The following is a 19289-nucleotide window of genomic DNA, read 5'->3' as shown; positions in this document are numbered from 1 at the left end:
TGTAGTATTTCTTACATTTCTAATTTCTGGGGGTCTTGAGAGGAAAGAGTGAAAATCTAGAAACCATCAAGACAATTAGAAATACTAGAATCTGCTATGAAAATATAAATGGTTCCTATTGCAAAAAATCATTTATGCATTTGGAAGCAATCAGGGTAGAAGAGAATTGGATTGTATAAGCAGATGAAAATTAAAAAATAAACCCAACCAATATAATATATTTTTTGCTGAAATGGGAAATAGGTTTATTTTGAATAAATCAAAATCCTAAGAATTTTGAAAAGTCATAACTTCCAATAAAAATTATGAGACTAGTACATAGAAATGTTAGCGCTTTTTGTTCACAATTTGCTCATACTAATGATGCTAAAAGTGGTTAAAGTGGCCATCTCTCAGGCTAGATGGAATTGATGAAACACAGAGGACTTTGAAAATTTGAAATGGAGTACTGTCATTGCACAGAGCTGTGAAGATCAACTTTCAAGTATGAAAAGATTGAGTTTAAGAGCAATTGGTCCCTGCTGGTTTGAATCATTTGAAGTTAGAAATAACTCTTTATTGGAAAATGGTACCATAGTGAACTCAGAGAAAAATCGTTTTTAGCATTTCTAATAACTAAAGAATGCAGCCAGAGTAGAGTTCTAGCTCCTATCTAAATGCCATAGCAACAGCATAAACTTCTCATTATCATTTTAGTCTCATGATTCAAGATTATGTTTTTTTAATATATCTTTTTTAAACTTAGTAGTGTATCTCAATATTATTAGCATTTGATTTGTGTATAAATTAAGGTTACTCTGTTAAATGTGTTCATGGTTTTCAGATCTCAGTAGGCACTAAAATTAATATAATTTACTAACGGCATTTATTTTGTATGACCTTATCTTATGAAATGTGACCAACAGTCATGCTAGAAATTTGTGTTTCAAAATTGCTTCGTGGGCTGCACTGATCTGTTGTGTTCACTAATTGTTGTATTGTTGTGCTATTAACAGTTCGCATGGACTCATGTCACTTTACTGATAACAGTTACTCAGTCACATCTTGTCATCCAAAATCTGTTTGAAGGCATGATATGGTAAGGGGACAGTATTATGCTGCTTTATATTTAAGTCATAGCACTTTTAAAGCTCTTTTACATTCGACAATGTCTTACAGATTTCTACTAAAATGTACTATTTGTTGTTGCTCTATTCCATTAAAATAGCTTACTGAGTTTTGCTTACTGTTTGACAACTGAAGACAAATGCTTTGTTAACAACTGGAAAACTTCCTTATTCAGGTTTCAAGTAAAATGCAGGAAGTCCTCATAAAAGCACCAAACAATTAATTACATTTTCAGGTGTTACTACACCTTAATATGACTTTTTTAAAAAAAACAAAGAATTGTGTTTAAAAAGAGTGTATTGTTTATGTGGGATGCAAAAAAAAAAAAGAAAAAAGGGAAAGTTTGCTTTTCGGCAAACAATGTGAAAGTTGGGTAAGTTCTACTCTGCCTTTATAATAGGAGTTGGTGTCCAGATTTCGGGTATTTGGAGTTACTTGCTATATAAGCAGTGGGTTGCAGATTCAGAAAGCATTTTTATCAGTTAAAAATTAGCTTAAATTATAACAATTATTATAAATTAAAAATAAGAGTGGAGAAAAACTTAAGATTTTAAGAAATCTGACTATATTTTCTCCACATTCTTTTAAAATACAGTAATTAAAATCTTCTATAATTGTTGGGTTTATTCAAGATAAATTTGTTCCCTTGACAGGTTTGTGTTTTTTTAACCAAGATATGTATGTGTGTGTAAACAATTGGAATCATTTTAAGATTGTCTTCCATATACAAACTTTTAGTTGATGGGAGGCAGTTACTGAAATTAGTAGGTTCTGTACAGTTAGTAGGGTTTTAATGCAACTACAGGCTAAGATAGTATTAAAATAATTTTTCCTGAAGGAGTTTGTATTAAGAGCTTGGTGTAAGTTTATCAGATTATACTGTCTGAACAATTGACTCGTTTCTCTTTTGAAAGGCTGTTTTTAAAAAATTATACCATTGTTACTTGTTCCTGTCAGCTGAAAAAAATACACAACGTGAACGTTGTGAGTTAAGTTTTATTTGGAGCCAAATGAGGACTATAGCCTGGGAGAACAGCCTCTCAGATAGCTCTGAGGAACTGCTGCGAAGAGGTCGGAGGGGAGGTCAGTAATACATGGTTTTAGTGAAGGGGGCACGTGCCAGCAAGCACACATTTTGGCAGAAGGTTGCTGCTGGTCATGGGGAGCAGATGCCTCCGTTAATGACTTTAGTGCTTTTCTAGATATGAGAAGATGTAAGAAATGGGGCTTATAAAATCTTCTCCTAAAAAATATCTAACTCTCTGAAGGACTGTTCTGCCAGTGTTTCCCAGAGCACACAAGTGTCTCATTCCTGATCTCAGTGCTGAACTCCTTTCAGGCTGTGTTGGAGGTCAGCGACCGCAGTGGCTAGTGACTTAATCCTTGTAGAGCCAGATGGCGAGTGACAGTTTTTAGTTGGCATTCCTCATAAAACTGAAATTTGAAAGTCCATAGCTATAGAAATTGATTGTTTAATTTTAAAGTTAAGTTGATTATTTAATATTTTCTTAGCAATATTCTCGTATGTTTATAGATTTTGCTCTGCTTAATTGCTAAATGGGCAAATTTGGTTGGTATTTATTGTGTCTGTTAATTAATCTTTTAGTACGTGCTGTGTTCTGGCTAGGCTGCAATGTAATCCAAAGGATTATTGCATTGGTTCATTATGAGTCATAAGCTGTAGAAATAGTTGCCACTTAATCATATGTACTTTTTTTTTTTTTTTAAGGTTCCTTGTTCCAATATCAAGTGTTATTTGCAATGACATAACTGCTTACCTTTTTGGATTTTTTTTTGGAAGAACTCCATTAATTAAGGTAATGGAAAAATACCACAAGCAAACCTTGACCATAACTTAAAAGATTAGCCACTGGAGAAATTCCCAACCATTTGGTGCTGTTGCACATTTTTGATTTCTGAGGTGCTTTGATTTTCCTTAGTTGCCCTCAGCAGCCACAGTGCAGAGGCAGTGATCTGTATTTCCCAATGATTCCGTCTGGTTCTTCATCAGATACTCTCTTGGCTCCTTGGTCATTTCCCCTCTCCCGTGAAGGCTCATGTCATCTTTTTGCTGGTTTCTTTCCCTTGGCTGTGGTGCGGTTCTTTATTCTGCTTCCCAACAACCCTCTAAACAGGCCTGTCCTTGACTCTGCTTTCCTCTCAAGCCATCTCATTTGTCTCCTCCTTCACCAGATTGTTTGAATGTGTATATTATACCATTGTCACATACTCATGTCCATTTGAAAGACTTTTATACCCAAATTTGTTTTAAGAAAAAATTTAAGGTCCTACAATAAAACACTGATGATTGATGCAAGTGATAAGGAAAAGTGAAGATAAGGGACAGGAAAGTACACATGAGGAGACCATGTAGTTTTGCCTTAGATTTGGTTCTGTTTACAGTCAGTGGAGGCAAAGAAGAAAATGAAGTAATTTATACAGTTCCCATCTTGGGAAAGAAAGAAAGAAACCAACTCCTCATGGAAAAACAGACCTTTTTCTAGAACTGATTTCTTTTAAAAATAAAAATAAAAAAGCTTTTCACGTTGGGGCTACATAGAGGATTCACTCAGTTCAGATATTGGGCAAAGTCTTTTATAACATTCTGACAAATGCATTAATTGGCTATTTTGATGTTATCACATGAAGGCATTTATGGAGGGACTGAGACAATTGTTGAGATAGAAAACCTGTTTTGTTCAGAGTGATGTAAGGATAGTTTATCATTCCTAGAGGAGTGCGTGGACGGCCTGTCCCTCAAAAACACCTTCCTTAAAATCTTCCCCACATAGGAGTCCAGCACACAGCATTAAGCTGAGCTGTGGGGATACTGGCCAGCAAGCTATATACATTTTTAAAGTCTCTAAAGCTTATTTCAGCACAAGAGCAAGTGGTGAAGTAGTCAAGGATTTTATACCAGCTGAGAAGTTGTTGGCTTAGGAGCCCTCAGAGGCTGTAGAAGAATCTCACTGTCTGATTTTGAACATCAATTTCTAGTGAATTACCAGGCTGGATTAGTTGTATAATATACGCAGATGTAATTAAGCAAGTTAACCCCTAAATCAGTATGATATGGGGGGGCTTCCCTGGTGGCGCAGTGGTTGAGAGTCCACCTGCAGGGGACACGGGTTTGTGCCCCGGTCTGGGAAGATCCCACATGCCGCGGAGTGGCTAGGCCCATGAGCCATGGCCACTGAGCCTGCGCGTCCAGAGCCTGTGCTCCGCAACGGGAGAGGCCACAACAGTGAGAGGCCCACGTACTGCAAAAAAAAAAAAAAAATTAAAATAAAAAATATATATATATGATATGGGTCAATTTAATTTGATGAGCTATCTTTAAAATAATCAGCAGGCACTTCTGAATTTGAGTCAACTCCTACTTCATGACAATAATATTGAATTATCCTAGGAGACATTGTATATCAGTCACTTCTCTATGGCGGAATTGTTGTCAGATTGGTCAAGAAAGCCTTGGTGCTTTATAAACTTCAGGACAAGAGCTCATGTAGTTTAGCATATCACCCATTTCTATCTCAGAAACTTCCCTCCGATATTTATTTGGCTTCTGTTCCCATTGATCCACTGAAAGGAACATCACAGAGGCCGTCAGTGATCTCCTGACGATCATAGCCCCGTACTGAGTCCTTATCTTACAGAGCGCCTCAGCCAGTTAGCACTGTCTACTCCTAAATCTTTTTCTCCTGCCCCTGCTTCACCAAGTTCTAGACTTTAGTCCAGATTTCTCTCCCTGAATGCTCCATGGACTAATAAACAATAGCCGGAATCTGAAACAAACAGTATTCTCAGAAGCCCAATATGTTTCTTCATGGAGAAAGACATATATAGTGACTAAAGGAGGGAGGATATGTGCATACTTGTGAGGCAAATACTGTACCTAGGGCTATGGAACTTTTTGCCATTTCAGAAAGAGGACTGTTGTAAGCTTGGCATTTGGGAATATATGAAAATCTGGGGTGCTGCAGAATCCATGTTTTGTTATACTCATTCTATTTTTGATCAGTAGTAGGTCAACACAGACCATGTATACTTGGAATGAATGAATATGTCTTATCCTTATTACATTATTCTGGGGGTTTATATAAGCATGAACATTATGGGACAATTATTTCAGCATAGAGTTTATAGTCCTTTGAGTGAAAAAAGCAAATTGAGGCTATTTACAGAAACAAACATATTCACAGTATGTAGGATGTCTGAAGGCCTAATATGTGTTCGACTCTACTAGAGAGATTTGCACAAATAAATCACCATCATGGACTGAAGGAAAAAGGGTTGCAAAGCCTTTCCAATATGAAAAAAAGAAGGAGAGAGGTACAAGGTATTATGGGAATTTATTGAACATATGTATTTGTGTGTTTTGTGAGTGCAGTAACTCTTTCTAATTCTATTTGGCCTTTTTCAGTTGTCCCCTAAAAAGACTTGGGAAGGATTCATTGGCGGTTTCTTTTCCACAGTCATCTTTGGATTCATTGTGAGTTTCAATAGGATTTTTATTTTATTTATATTTTGAAAAGTGGTAGCAAGTTTATTAGTCTATTCTGAACCTAAAAGAATTAAATCAGAAAATGCTAATAATGTATTAACTGAAGGCTACTAGACAGAATCCACAGGCATACCTCAGAGATATTGCAGCTTCACTTCAGGCCACCACAATAAAGCGAGTATTGCTATAACGCAAGTCACGTGAATGTTTTGGTTTCCCAATGCATATAAAAGTTACAGTTACATTATACTGTAGTCTATTAAGTGTGTACTAGATTAAGTCTAAAAAAAAACAGTGTATATGCCTAATTTTAAATACTTTATGGCTAAAAAATGCTAAGCATCATCTGAGCCTTCGTTGAGTCATAATCTTTTTGCTGGCGGGGGGTCTTGCCCGGATGTTGATGCTGCTGACTGATCAGGGTGGTGGTTGCTGAAGGTGGGTGGCTGAGGCAGTCTCTTGAATAAGACAGCAAGGAGGTCTGCCACATCGATTGTCTCTTCTTTCATGAAGGATTTCTCTGTAGCATGCAAGGCTGTTTGATAGCACTTTACCCTGCTCAGTAGAACTTCTTTCAGAATTGGAGTCAACCCTCTCAAACTCTGCAACTGCTTTACCAACTACGTTTATGTAGTATTCTAAATCCTTTGTTGTCATTTCAACAGTCTTCACAGCATCTTCACCAGGAATAGAGTTCATCTCAAGAAACCACTTTGTTTACTCATTCATAAGAAGTAATTCCTCATCCGTGAACATTTTATAATGAGGTTGCAGCAATTCATTCCCCTCTTCAGGCTCCACTTCTAATTCTCTTGCTATTTTACCACATCTGTAGTTACTTCCTCCACTAAAGTCTTGCAGTTGGAAGAATGGTGCCATTAGACTTGTTTGAGGCAGGGTTGCCATAGACCTTCAATTTGTGAAAAACACAGTACCTGTGAAGCACAATAAAGTGAGTGCAATAAAATGAGGTATGCCTGCATTCTACAGCCCAGTAACTCTCATCCTGGCCTCGTAACAGAACCACCTGGGGAGCTTACACAACACCTATATCCCAGCCCTCTTCCAGGTCAATTAACTCCCTCAGCTGATTCTCATATAAAGCTAGGCTTGAGACCTGCTGTTGTGTTTTGGTAGTTTCTAACAGTTGTTCTGCCTGTGGGTGCACAGGTGCTGGGACGGGTGGTGGCTTTGAATAAAAGCAGATAATGCAAATGATATTGAAGAGTTCTGTCTCTTTAACACGTGCCAGCTGCTTGGCCTAGTGGGTGCTTACTGCTGTGAGTCCAGTTTACAGAAAAAGCTTGTTAAAAATAATTGATGTTTACTTTTAGCTATGAATAATGGATATTGTTAATGTTTTAAAAATTAGAGTACAGTTATGGAATTTATGTTTTTATTCAAAGGTGTCTTGTGAGAAATCAAAAAAGGTACAGAAAAATGGCTGGATATAAGATAAATATACCAAAAAAAATTACTGTCAGGAAGTTTAATTTTTTAAGAGTCTTGTCCCTAACAGTTCTAGAATATATTCTATAGCCAAATATAGAGTGACTAATAACAACATGGAGCTTTGAGAGGGAGCAAATATACAAATAAATGGAAATGGGCCAGGCTGGAGGGGAAAACCACCAGAATTCCTGTTTATCAGTGTAGTTCATTCTCAATGAAAATTGCAATAGAATTAAAAAAATTATTCCAGTGTTTATTTGTTAGAATATCAATGAGGTAATAACTGATGAACAGAATAATGAAAAGGGATCTCGTCCTGTCCAATGATTATACATTACGAAGAAGGGATTATTAAGTTAAATACTACTACAAGAATCTGGTATCATTAAAGACAATTTAGAAATACTACAAGAACAGCCATATCATTGGAAGAAAATAAAGAGCTATCCTATAAGAATGTAATGCATGATGAAATAAGGAGGAGGGAGCTTATATATTTTTTAATAAGTAATTTTGAGGAAACTGGTTGTTTGGAAGCAAAATCAACTTATATCCATTTCTAGTGTCATATTTGCACTTCTATCAACCATTTTTGAGCAGTATAATGGTGTGAATGTCTGTAAAAGAAAGAAAATGAACTATTGTATAGCAATTTAAATTTGTAATAAGATATTTTGTTTTTATGTATCTTCTTCCATGGCTGAGGACAGCTAGTTTTAAAAATTGCAGTGATGTGTCCAGGGAAAGAATAATTTAGTCAACATTGTCTGGGTTGGTTAAGAACAATGGTGTTTTTCACCTGTGCTGTTTTCTTAGTAATTTTAAATCACTGTTTATTTTTTTAATTGATGAAATCAATATAACCTTTATGCAAGAAACTTTAGTCCTGTACTCTCCCATACCTTTATAATTGTTAGCTTCTGCTGACATTAAATGTGTTCTTAAAAAAAGTAAAACCTTGCTATAATTCGTGTCTAAATGTTCAAATCGGCTTCTTTTTCTCACTTTCCCCTTCCCTCTTTCCCTATACTGAGATTATAATCATACTGATTTCCAAAAAGTTTTGTTTTCTAATGGCTTTTTAAAGTTTTTTATTCCATCAGTTATGGTCAGTTAACTTTGAAAATACATGGCAGGATGTGAATGCGAGGAAAATTTGGCATTCTGTTTCTGGCCTTTCTGACACATAACATATATACGTTTAAAAAATTTTATATATATACACACACACACACACACACACACATGTATTTTCATGCAATGTTTTACAAACGCTTGCTTTGTTATTTAGGCCGCTTACGTGTTATCCAAATACCAGTACTTTGTCTGCCCAGTGGAATACCGAAGTGATGTAAACTCCTTCGTTACAGAATGTGAACCCTCAGAACTTTTCCAGCTTCAGAGTTATTCACTTCCTCCCTTTTTGAAGGCATTGTTGAGACGGGTAAGATAAACATGGTGGGGATCCTCCCACCCAAAGATGAAGCTTCATTTATTGCAAGAGATCAATTTCTGCAGAATTTAAAACTCTGTAATACAGATCACTGTCTGCTTGACATCAATCATATATTCTATCCCCTTGTGATTTCCCGTTTTTGTATATAAAGTGAATATTACTGTCACAAACCAGTTGTCTGTTAGAAACTTACTTGCCTAATGGTTTGAATACTGGTGGTAATTTATCTTGAAAACATTTTTAAATGTCTCTTAGATTTCTACAAATCAAACGAGTTATAATGAGTTTCATGTGTAACTGGTATAAATTGACTCAATTTAAAACTTAATTAAAATTCACCAGCTCAAAAATTACTTGATTTTTAGGGGACTTTTACTAGTACAGAAAGCTGCTGTTTCTAAAAATCAGTTTCCCTTCCAAAAACACTGCTGCCATTTAAAGGCAACCTTGAAGGATGTTGACATCGCTGTCCAGTAGATCCCTGCTGATCTATGCTACCAGGACTAGTGGGTGGTTGGTTAAAGTGGGGAATCAAATAATTGTGTGTGTGTACACATGAATGCATCTGAAACGTTTATTATTTATTTATTTGGCCGTGCTACACAGCTTGCGGGATCTTAGTTCCCTGACCAGGAATTGAACCCTGGGCTCTGGCAGTGAAAGCACCAAGTCCTAATCACTGGACCTCCAGGGAATTCCCTGAAATATTTAACTTTTAACTAAAGTTACTTTTTAAGAAGAAGGTTAACCAACAAATTATTTCTCTACTTGAGGGCTCAATACATTGATTCCAAGAATTTTTTCAGTGTCCAAGCCATCTATTATCTGCTGTAAAACTCTTTGATACTGCTAATCTTTGATTGGGGCAAGGCCGTTCCTTTGCAAACAGGTCCAAAGATTGGAGTTCTTAGTGATCTTTCTTAAACCACACCCATTATGCACTCTCTACAATTTGTAGTTTCAGTTTATTTAAAGTGGAGAATTTACAAAATAATTTGGCTGCAGAATTCTTCTCAACTTTTCATAATTGTCTTGCTGATGTTAATTTTGGTAGAAAATAAAGCATTTTATTTTCAGGTGTTTCCACAGCATTTAACTTAATTTTAAGAGAAAGACCAACTTTCCCGTCATTTGTCATATAAAATTAAAGTGAAATAAAATACAAAATACATTATATAATTACAAAAACAAAGTGCTACTGGTAAAAAACAATGTCAGAAATTAACTGATTCTTGGTAAGCCTATGACCCAAGTGATGTAGAAGTTTCTAGACAAATTAGAAAAGTAGCCTATCAGATTTTAGCACACCAGGCACTTTCAGTACGCTTACACAGGGAATAGGGAGTGCTGGCTGAATAAGCAGAGTGGTAACGAGAGCTTACACATTTATTTTTTCCTATGATCTTGAAAGTTTGTGAAATTAACAAAAATATGGCATGTGCTTTGACTTAGTGTTTATATATAATGGCTCTGAGTTTAGGTGGCGTGCTCGAATACATTTTTCATGCAGTTAGCCCCAACCCCTCTCCTTTTTCTTCCCTCTTTAGGAAACAATAAGCTTGTATCCTTTCCAGATACACAGCATTGCTCTTTCCACATTTGCATCTTTGATTGGCCCATTCGGAGGATTCTTTGCCAGCGGATTCAAAAGAGCTTTCAAAATCAAGGTGTGTGTTTTAGATTCTTTGTTACAGTGTTACAGAATATAATTAGAGAATGTAATATAGTTGGAATTTGGTTCTCTTTTGGTCTCCCGCATTAAGCCCCTGGGCAAAAACTTTTCCACCCTATTTGTGTCAGCCTCACAGAGTATATATTCTTTCTTGTTAGGTTTTGGTCATGCCGTGTTAATACATTTTAAAGTGGTATATCACCCTTTTTTCTAGAAATGGCATGTGTCACTTGATGCTGGGACAGACACAGAATCTTGGTCCTTCAAGTGTTCATCCAAGAATCCAGCTATGAATTGTCTTAAGTTTAGTGTCCTGTCACAGTCTCAAGTGAAGGGAAGTGCAAGAGTGCCTTTGGTTATGTAACTCTCCATTCTGCTGGACCAGGGGTCAGCAAACTCTTTCTGTAAAGGGCCAAATCATACGCTAATAGCAGCAATATTGTAAACTACTCAGTTCTGAAGTCTTCCACTGTAGTGTGAGAGCCCCATGGACAATACATCAATGAATGGGTGTGGCTGGGTTCTAATAAAACTTTACTTACAAGAAACAGGCAGCAGGCTGGAATTGGTCTGTGGGACATAGTTTGCTGATCCCTATTCCAGATACTTAAAATTAGCCCTATGTTTTGTTTAACTTAAATTCTCGTAAAGTGAGATATATTTGGCCTATTATCTCAACTCTCCTCACATGGCTTCACTAAGTTAAGACTGAATGTGTGCCATTGGGAGTTAGAGAGTGTCTACTGAAGGTGGGGTGCTCAGGGCAAGCTTCTCTGAGGAGGTGGCGTTTGAGCAGGGATACCAGGAAAGGAAGAGAATGAGTCCTGCAGAGAAATTGAAGGAAGGGAGTTCCAGCAAGTGCAAAGGAGTAGAGGAGATCAGCTGTTGGAAGGGGAAGAGGAACACTGTGGCCATGGTAGGGAGTAGGTGGTCAGACGACAGAGAGTGGTGGCCAGATCCCAGAGGCCAGGGAAATAAATACGCGAACTCAGCGAGCACTTGCAATGGGGAAGACACTACCTTAGGTGGAATGCAATATGCAAAAGTGTACAAGATGTCCCTGTTCTCATGATGCTCACCACCGACTAGGGGAGATAATACACATCCACAAAGAATCGTAGCGATAGCTATGCAAGACGAGAAGCCTGTAAAGGCTGCAAACAGCAAAGTGGGATGGAGTTACCACGGCTCTATTGTGCTTGGGTTAGTAGGGAAGAGAAGGAAGGAAATGTGTTGGCAAAAATTAACCAAAGAGTTTTTCAATAGTTGTTTTAAACAGAGAAATGTTATGTTTAGAATGGTCTTTAATGGTCTCCAATCCAAGGTTTCTTGGTGAATGGTGAGGTTTCTTTTCATGTCTGAAATGAAGGTAGAATCGCTGTTGCATTTTAGAGGTTTTTAGGCTGCTTGAGTAAACGAGAAGGACAATTAGTCATTTCCATTTCCTGGGCCCTGACACGTGTGGATGGATCTATACAGGGTCAATCTGCAGAGGCTTACTAACCATTCCCTTAATTTGGCCATTTAATGGACTAACATGTCCCAAATGAACTATCTATTTTGATTTCCTTTTTACCCCAACACATAAAAAAAAGAAATATTTATCACAGTAGTAAAATATTTATCTCAGAGTAAGAACCATTAGGATAAACATGAGCTAGAACCAGTTGTATATCTGTCAACAACACTAAAATAGCTCCCCAAATAGTTTCTGATTAAACAGAAGAGCCAGCTATAAGATTAGATTAGTAATAGCTGATAGCATTTTTGATTTAGAAAAAGTTTTATTAACTAAAAAAAGTTAGTGCTAGATTTAATTAACATTTAATTAGTGTTATTTGAAAGCTGTGGGTCAATTCAATAGTCATTCTAACATGGGCACATATTCCAAAGATGCAGTTTTAATCTGTTGGACATGTTCTAATAAGTTTGTATTTAGTGGGAAAATCCAATAGTAAAGTATTTTCCTTCAAGTCCATGATATCAAGGAGACATTTGCAGGTAGGAATTTTAGAGCAGGTGATTTTTTTGAAAAGTTACTAATATGTTTGTTTTTTTCTGAAGGATTTTGCAAACACCATTCCTGGACATGGCGGGATAATGGACAGATTTGATTGTCAGTATTTGATGGCAACTTTTGTGCATGTGTACATCACAAGTTTTATAAGGTACTTCTAGATTTTTAAAAAATGTTTTATTAGATGATTTCTTGGAGTTCTCATTTCGATAGGCATTAGTTTGAATTAGTTACTTTTTTTGTCATTGGTAATCTATAATAGCGAAGGGAACGGTGGCTCCTGGAACTGTGTCACACTGTAGCCTTGGGCAGTATGATTAAAATTATTTCCCTTACATTTGAACAAGTTAAAAAAATAGTATATGTCATAGTCTAATAGGGCTGAGTTAAGATTCAGTTAGAGTGGGTGAATGGTACTAGATTTGGAACAGCAGGAGATTTAATTTCTCAACTGTGGACATTGTGGTGACAGTGAACCCTAAGAGTTACTTAAAAAGGAGGAGGACATAATGATTCATCCAGTCCACCAGTTATTGCTTGAGTGCCTGTTATGTGTTGGGCAATGTTCTGGGCACGGATGTAGCAGAGAACAAAACAAACCAGGTTCCTGTCCTCAGGGCTTATTTTCTTCCTGGGGAGTTGGAGGGAGAAGGGGCAGAAGTGGAGAACAAACAAATGTAGCTTGTCTGGTGGTTATAAGAGCCACGGAGAAAAACAGAGCAGTCCGCAGGATTATGGGTGTGTATGTGGTGGGGGTGGGGGGTGGAGAGGCGGGGAGGGGTAGGTGGAGGGTGTTGCTGTTTTATATGGGGTGCTTTATTCTCATTACTAAACTTTAATGTTTTGGATCTGCCCTGAAATGCCAGTTTGAGGTGTGAAAGCTAACCACATCAACCACATGTTTACTTTATATGCCATGGCCTCTACTGGTGTCTGAGCCTAGAAAACCTGTATTTCCTTTAGAGTTATGTGGATTGAAACTCATATTTATAGGTCTCTAAATATGCATTTTAAATATATACCCATAGTAGTGTGAGCGTTTTTGTATTAACTTTCATTTTCCTTGAGCCGTCTTGTTAGGAGTTTATCTGTTTCATTAATCTTTTCAAAGAATCAAATTCTGACTTCACCTTTCTCTGTTGTGTATTTGTTTTCTATTTCATTGATGTCTACTCTCATCTTTCATTCCTTTATCTTTTTTAAAAACTGTATTGCCGTATAGCTGATTTACAATGCTGTGCTAGTTTCAGGTGTACAGCAAAGTGATTCAGTTTTACAAATATTCATTCTTTTTCAGACTATTTACCCATATAGGTTATTATAGAATATTGAGTAGAGTTCCCTGTGCTATACAGTAGGTCCTTGTTGGTTATCTATTTTATATATAGTAGTGTGTGTATGTTAATCACAAGCTCCTAATTTATAGGGCCCCCCCACCATGTTTCGCCTTTGGTAACCATAAGTTTGTTTTCGAAATCTGTGAGTCTGTTTCTGTTTTGTAAATAAGTTCATTTGTAAAAATTAGATTCCACATATGAGTGATATCATATGGTATTTGTCCTTGTCTGACTTACTTCACTTACTTTACTTAGTATGATAATCTCTAGGTCCATCCGTGTTGCTGCAAATGGCATTATTTTGTTCTTTTTTATGGCTGAGTAATATTCCATTGTATATATGTACATCTTCTTTATCTACTCCTCTGTCAATGAACATGTAGGTTACTTCCATGTCTTGGCTATTGTACCAAAGTGCTGCAGTGAATATTGGGGTTGCATGTATCTTTTTGAATTATGGTTTTCTCTGAATATATGCCCAGGAGTTGGATTGCTGGATCATATGGTAGTTCTATTTTTAATTTTTTGAGGAACCTCTGTAGTGTTCTCCACAGTGGGTTTACCAATTTACATTCCCACCAATAGTGTAGGAGGGTTCCCTTTTCTCCACACCCTCTTTAGCATTTATTGTTTGTGGACTTCTTGATGATGGGCATTCTGACTGGTGTGAGGTGATACTTCGTTGTAGTTTTTTAATTTTTTAATTTTATTTTTTTATACAGTAGGTTCTTATTAGTTACCCATTTTATACATATTAGTGTATACATGTCAATCCCAATCTCTCCATTCATCACACCACCACCACCACCACCCCGCCACTTTCCCCCCTTGGTGTCCATACGTTTGTTCTCTACCTCTGTGTCTCTGTTTCTGCCCTGCAAACCGGTTCATCTGTACCATTTTTCTAGGTTCCACATATATGCATTAATATACGGTATTTGCTTTTCTCTTTCTGACTTACTTCACTCTGTATGACAGTCTCTAGATCCATCCGTGTCTCTACAAATGACCCAGTTTTGTTCCTTTTTCTGGCTGTACCTCATTGTAGTTTTGATTTGCATTTCTCTGATAATTAATGATGTTGAGCATCTTTCCATGTGTTTCTTGGCCATCTGTATGTCTTCTTTGGAGAAATGTCTATTTAGATCTTCTGCCCATTTTTTGACTGGGTTGTGTTTTTTTGACATAGAGCTGCATGAGTTGTTTGTATATTTTGGAGATTAATCCCTTGTTAGTCGCTTCATTTGCAAATATTTTCTCCCATTCTGTGGGATGTCTTTTCGTTTTGTTTGTGGTTTCCTTTGCTGTGGAAAAGCTTTTAAGTTTAATTAGGTCCCATTTGTTTATTTATTTTTGTTTTTATTTTCATTACTCTAGGAGGTAGATCCCAAAAGATATTGCTGCAATTTATGTCAGTGTTCTCCGTATGTTTTCCGCTCAGAGTTTTATAGTGTTCGGCCTTATATTTAGGTCTTTGATCCATTTTGAGTTTATTTTTGTGTATGTATAGTGTTAGAGAATGTTCTAATTTCATTCTTTTACATGTAGCTGTCCAGTTTTCCCAGCACCACTTATTGAAGAGACTGTCTTTTCTCCATTGTATATTCTCGCCTCCTTTGTCACAGATTAATTGACCATAGGTGTGTGGGTTTACTTCTGGGCTTTCTATCCTGTTCCATTGATCTATATTTCTGGTTTTGCATCCTTTATCTTTCTTTAGGTTCAATTTTCTGCTCCTTCTCAAGCTTCTTGAGATAAAGCTTAGATTACTGATTTTCAGCTTTCTTGTCTAATATATTTATCTAACATTATATATTTCCTCTTAACTACTGCTTTTTGAGTGCTCTTTTAAGTACTTTGAAGTATTCTCATCCCACAGGTTATATGTATAGTTTCATTTTTCAGATACAAATATTTTCTGATTTCCAGTTCTATATCTTCTTTGACATGGGATTATTTAGAAGTATATTGATTTGCTTCCAAAGAAATGGAGATTTTCTCATTCTCCTTCCTTTTTTGATTTTTGCTTTAATTCCACTGTGGTCAGAAAACATACTCTTTATTACTTCAGTATTAATATTTGTCATGACTTCCTTTGTGCCCAGGCACATTGTCTACTCAGATATACATTGTATGTGCACATGAATCAAATATGCATTGTGCAGTTTCGGGATTAGTGTTGTAACTCAACTGGGTGAAGTTTAGCTAAATCTTCTGTACTGAATTTTTTGGTTTGTTTTTCCATCTGCTTGTTCTGTATCAGTTACGAAGAGAGCTTTGTCAGAATCTCCCAGTTTTTGCTTTATATACGTTGAGGTTGTATTAGGTGTCCACACATTTAGAACTCGTGTCTCACTGTTGAATCACTCTTAGTATCATTCTATAATGCCCATCTTTATATACTACTTGTTTAAAGCTTATTTTGTTGAATATAAGTATAGCTACATCACCCGCCTTCTTATTAGTGTTTGCATAATATTTCTGTCTATCCTTTTATTCTTTGTGTGCCTTTTTCCTTATATTTAAAGTGTGTTTCACTTTTTTCTTCTCACAAGGATTTTCTTTTTTTTTTATAACCCAGCTGACAATCTTTGTCTTTTTAATTGGAGTATTTAATCCATTTGCATATGATTTATTTACTGATATATTTGAGTATTAGTAATTAGTGGCTTTAAATCCTTAGAACTCTTTATTTGCAGAAGATGGCAGCTTTTAGAGCATTAACTCATACTTTTTTTTTTTTTTTTTTGATCTGCTGTTCTCTCAGTAGGGAAAAGTTGTGCTGAGCCATGTTGTCCTCCATTTGAAAGTACACATTTAGACGATTAGAAATACAGTGCTAGAGCCAGTGTGCAACTAGCTGGAAGCCCCTGCTGACAATTTTGCATTTAGCTGAAGTTGCTAGAATAGCCTTCCTTTTCTCTGTGGGCCCTACTCTGGGTTTATGTTAGGAAGTTGCTGAATCTTTTGAAGAAATGTAAGGCAAGCTGTGTCCTGACTTGAGTAGACTGTAGCTGTGAGAGACATATGGCTTCAGGTTTCTGGCAAATGAGTTGAGCCACGTGTACAAAGGTGACCCATGGGACAGCTAATCCATGCTATTGTGCAATAAGTCATAAATTTAATTACCCATGTACATGTCTTTCTCAGAATTCTGTGCCATTCTCCATCTTGCTTTTTCTCATTGGATTTCCCTAATCCCTCTCCACAAAAAGTAAGCCCACTCTGCTTTTCCTATTCAAGTGGATTGTAGAAATTGCAAAGAACAATACATCTACATCACAGTCTGAATTAGGTTCATTCCGAATTTAACAAAATAGCACTTTAGCAGTGTAAGTGCAGAAACACAAGTGATCTCCAGCTTATAAATGGGTTGAGTTCTAGTGTGCAAAGGTAGGAAATTGCAATCCCCTTACTGTCATGGTGTCTCTGGAGGGTGGTAATCCTGGTTGGGGTCTTTTCTGACCCAGAGTGCACCATCAGAAGGTGCAGAGAGAAGGGCTGGCATGGGGATGTTGGAGGAGCTTCCCCAGAAGGAGCCGCCCAGGGAGAGGCCCCTGCACAGGCTGGTATGATACCTGTTGGAGAGCAGTGTCACTGCCCAGTGGATACTTTACTTAACACTGCCTGGGCTTATTTCCTCCCCAGTGGGGATGCTGGGCAAGACGGGCAGGGCTCTCCACCTGCTAAAGGAGATCCGCTTTTATTTTGTTTCCTATATTGGGGTTTACCTAAGACCTTCTTTGAAAAAAAGCTGTTGTTCCCATTGTAGATCCCAGGTGGGGGCTTCAGGGCTGGGCTCAGGAAGTGTTCCCGATGGTATTTCTTCAACAGGGTACCTTCCCTGTCTGACGTTTCTTTGAAGCTAAAGACTTAAATTATGTCTTCATGTTCTCTTTTGGTTTATCCTCATCAGGAATGGTCCTTTTTTTTACAGAATGATTTCCGTGTCTTGTCCAATCTCAGGATTTGCCTTTTTGCGGATTTTTGTGGAACTTAGATCTGCACTCCCTAAATTGCCTCGTGTTCCTGTCTTCTGTGTTTGCACATTCTTCCCACATCTAGACTGTATGCCTCTCAATGCAGATAGTTCTAGGGGTTTTTTTTTCTCCCTTTGACACTAACGTTGGGCATTAAAGTGGGCTCTGATCAAGAGCTGTTCCAATTCTGTAAAGATTGATCCTCTGCACTTAAATGTATGGTTTATTTTAAATTACAAGTATATGCTTCCTTTAGCTCTCTTAAAATAATAGTGTGAACTTTGTCTTTTCTGCTCTGTTATCAGGGGTCCAAATCCCAGCAAAGTGCTACAGCAGTTGTTGGTGCTTCAACCAGAACAACAGTTAAATATATACAAAACGCTGAAGACTCATCTCATTGAGAAGGGAATCCTACAGCCCACCTTGAAGGTATAACTGGATCTGGAGAGGGAAGGACTGACAGTAAAGAATTCTACAGGAAAGCACTGACAGATGACATTTTGTAATTGTACAGAAAAATGTCGAAAATGCAATAGATTGAAGTTTTACAGACATGAATGTTTCTTCTCTGAAATTACTGTGAATATTTAACACTTACTTGATCTAAGTTATGAAATAAGTAGCAAATGCCAGGCAAAATATCCTGTACTTTTTCTAAGTGTATTTTCTGATGTTAACTTCCTTCCCATTACTTGTTAGGTTTCATCACTTAAAAGACTTGTGTTTTAAAGAGTCACAACACTATGAGTAAATTGAGGATGTCTTGAGATTGCACCTGGCAGAGTGCCCTTTGCACAAATATTTACTTTTGTAGTCTGAGTGGCTCTTCATTTCAGCAAAATGTTTTATGTAAGGCATGATAGGAAGTTAGTTTTCCTCTACTTCCTACTCTTTCAGTCTGAAGTATTTTCTGAAGGGCTAAGTTGGATCCAAAAAAGAAAGACTGTCCACTTTCAAAGAAGTAAGTAATCATTTGCCAGGGAAAAACATTCCACTTTTAGGTAAGTTTGAAATTCAAGAGAGAGGCTGAAATTTCTACCATTATTGGTTTGCCAGAAAGAGCAGACATCAGACTCTACTTTGATCGAATTGTCTGGAAAAACATAACCTTCTCAAAAACTTTCAAGAGAAACACAGGAGAATTCTGCTATGAAGAACATATGTTCCCATCCTCCACCCATGATCACAACAGACAGTAGCTCAGGAGGCAGCACTGGATGATGACACATGCATAGCCCACCTCTTGGTTGAGTTCTCCACTTTTGTTTCCCTGTGAACTGGTTTCCATAAGTTCTGCAGCCACGAGCATCAGTACGTAGGGTAGTGAGTAGGGGTGGTGAATGAGGCAGAGCAGGGGGTGCTCAGCTGAGCGAGAGTGACCTGTCCCTGGATGCGGCTCAGCACACCTGGGTCCTAGGCACCTACCTCTTGGTTCCCGTGAAGCTCACTGGACCCTCACCTGGGAAGAAGCGAGATCTGCCTGGAAACCAATTCCCAGACTAACTCCATGGTAGCAGCTAACTTTTGTCACATTCTTCTTTCACATCATGTCAGAAAATCTGAGGCCATCAGCTGATTTTTTTTTTTTCTTTCAACAATGAAAATCAAGCAGAAGTGATTCCCACCAAGAACAAAAAGCACATGAATGCCAAACCTTTCCTTTGGGGGACTGGACACTGTAACCAGATGAGAATAAATTTCTTCTCAGTGGATGTAAATAAGCTATTGTTGCTGTGTGCTCTCTACAGCTGTATTTATTGTATT

At 37.3% G+C, this 19289-nt stretch overlaps 1 protein-coding gene across 1 annotated transcript in view; it reads left to right on the top strand.

Moving 5' to 3' along the window:
- The window catches only part of CDS1 (CDP-diacylglycerol synthase 1), an 83608-nt gene extending 65529 nt beyond the window's left edge, over positions 1-18079 (top strand). The window contains exons 7-13 of the mRNA XM_065877454.1: positions 996-1078; positions 2837-2924; positions 5531-5599; positions 8355-8507; positions 10067-10186; positions 12256-12359; positions 17831-18079. Coding sequence (XP_065733526.1) covers positions 996-1078; positions 2837-2924; positions 5531-5599; positions 8355-8507; positions 10067-10186; positions 12256-12359; positions 17831-17960 — 747 coding nt within the window. The 3' untranslated portion in view covers positions 17961-18079. The remainder of the gene's footprint in view (positions 1-995; positions 1079-2836; positions 2925-5530; positions 5600-8354; positions 8508-10066; positions 10187-12255; positions 12360-17830) is intronic.
- The last annotated feature ends 1210 nt before the right edge of the window (positions 18080-19289 follow it).

Source organism: Phocoena phocoena, chromosome 5, assembly GCF_963924675.1.
Source record: "Phocoena phocoena chromosome 5, mPhoPho1.1, whole genome shotgun sequence".
NCBI classification, from domain to species: domain Eukaryota; kingdom Metazoa; phylum Chordata; class Mammalia; order Artiodactyla; family Phocoenidae; genus Phocoena; species Phocoena phocoena.
The sequence above is the reverse complement of the archived record's forward strand: the minus strand, read 5'-3'. Positions and strand labels throughout refer to the sequence as shown.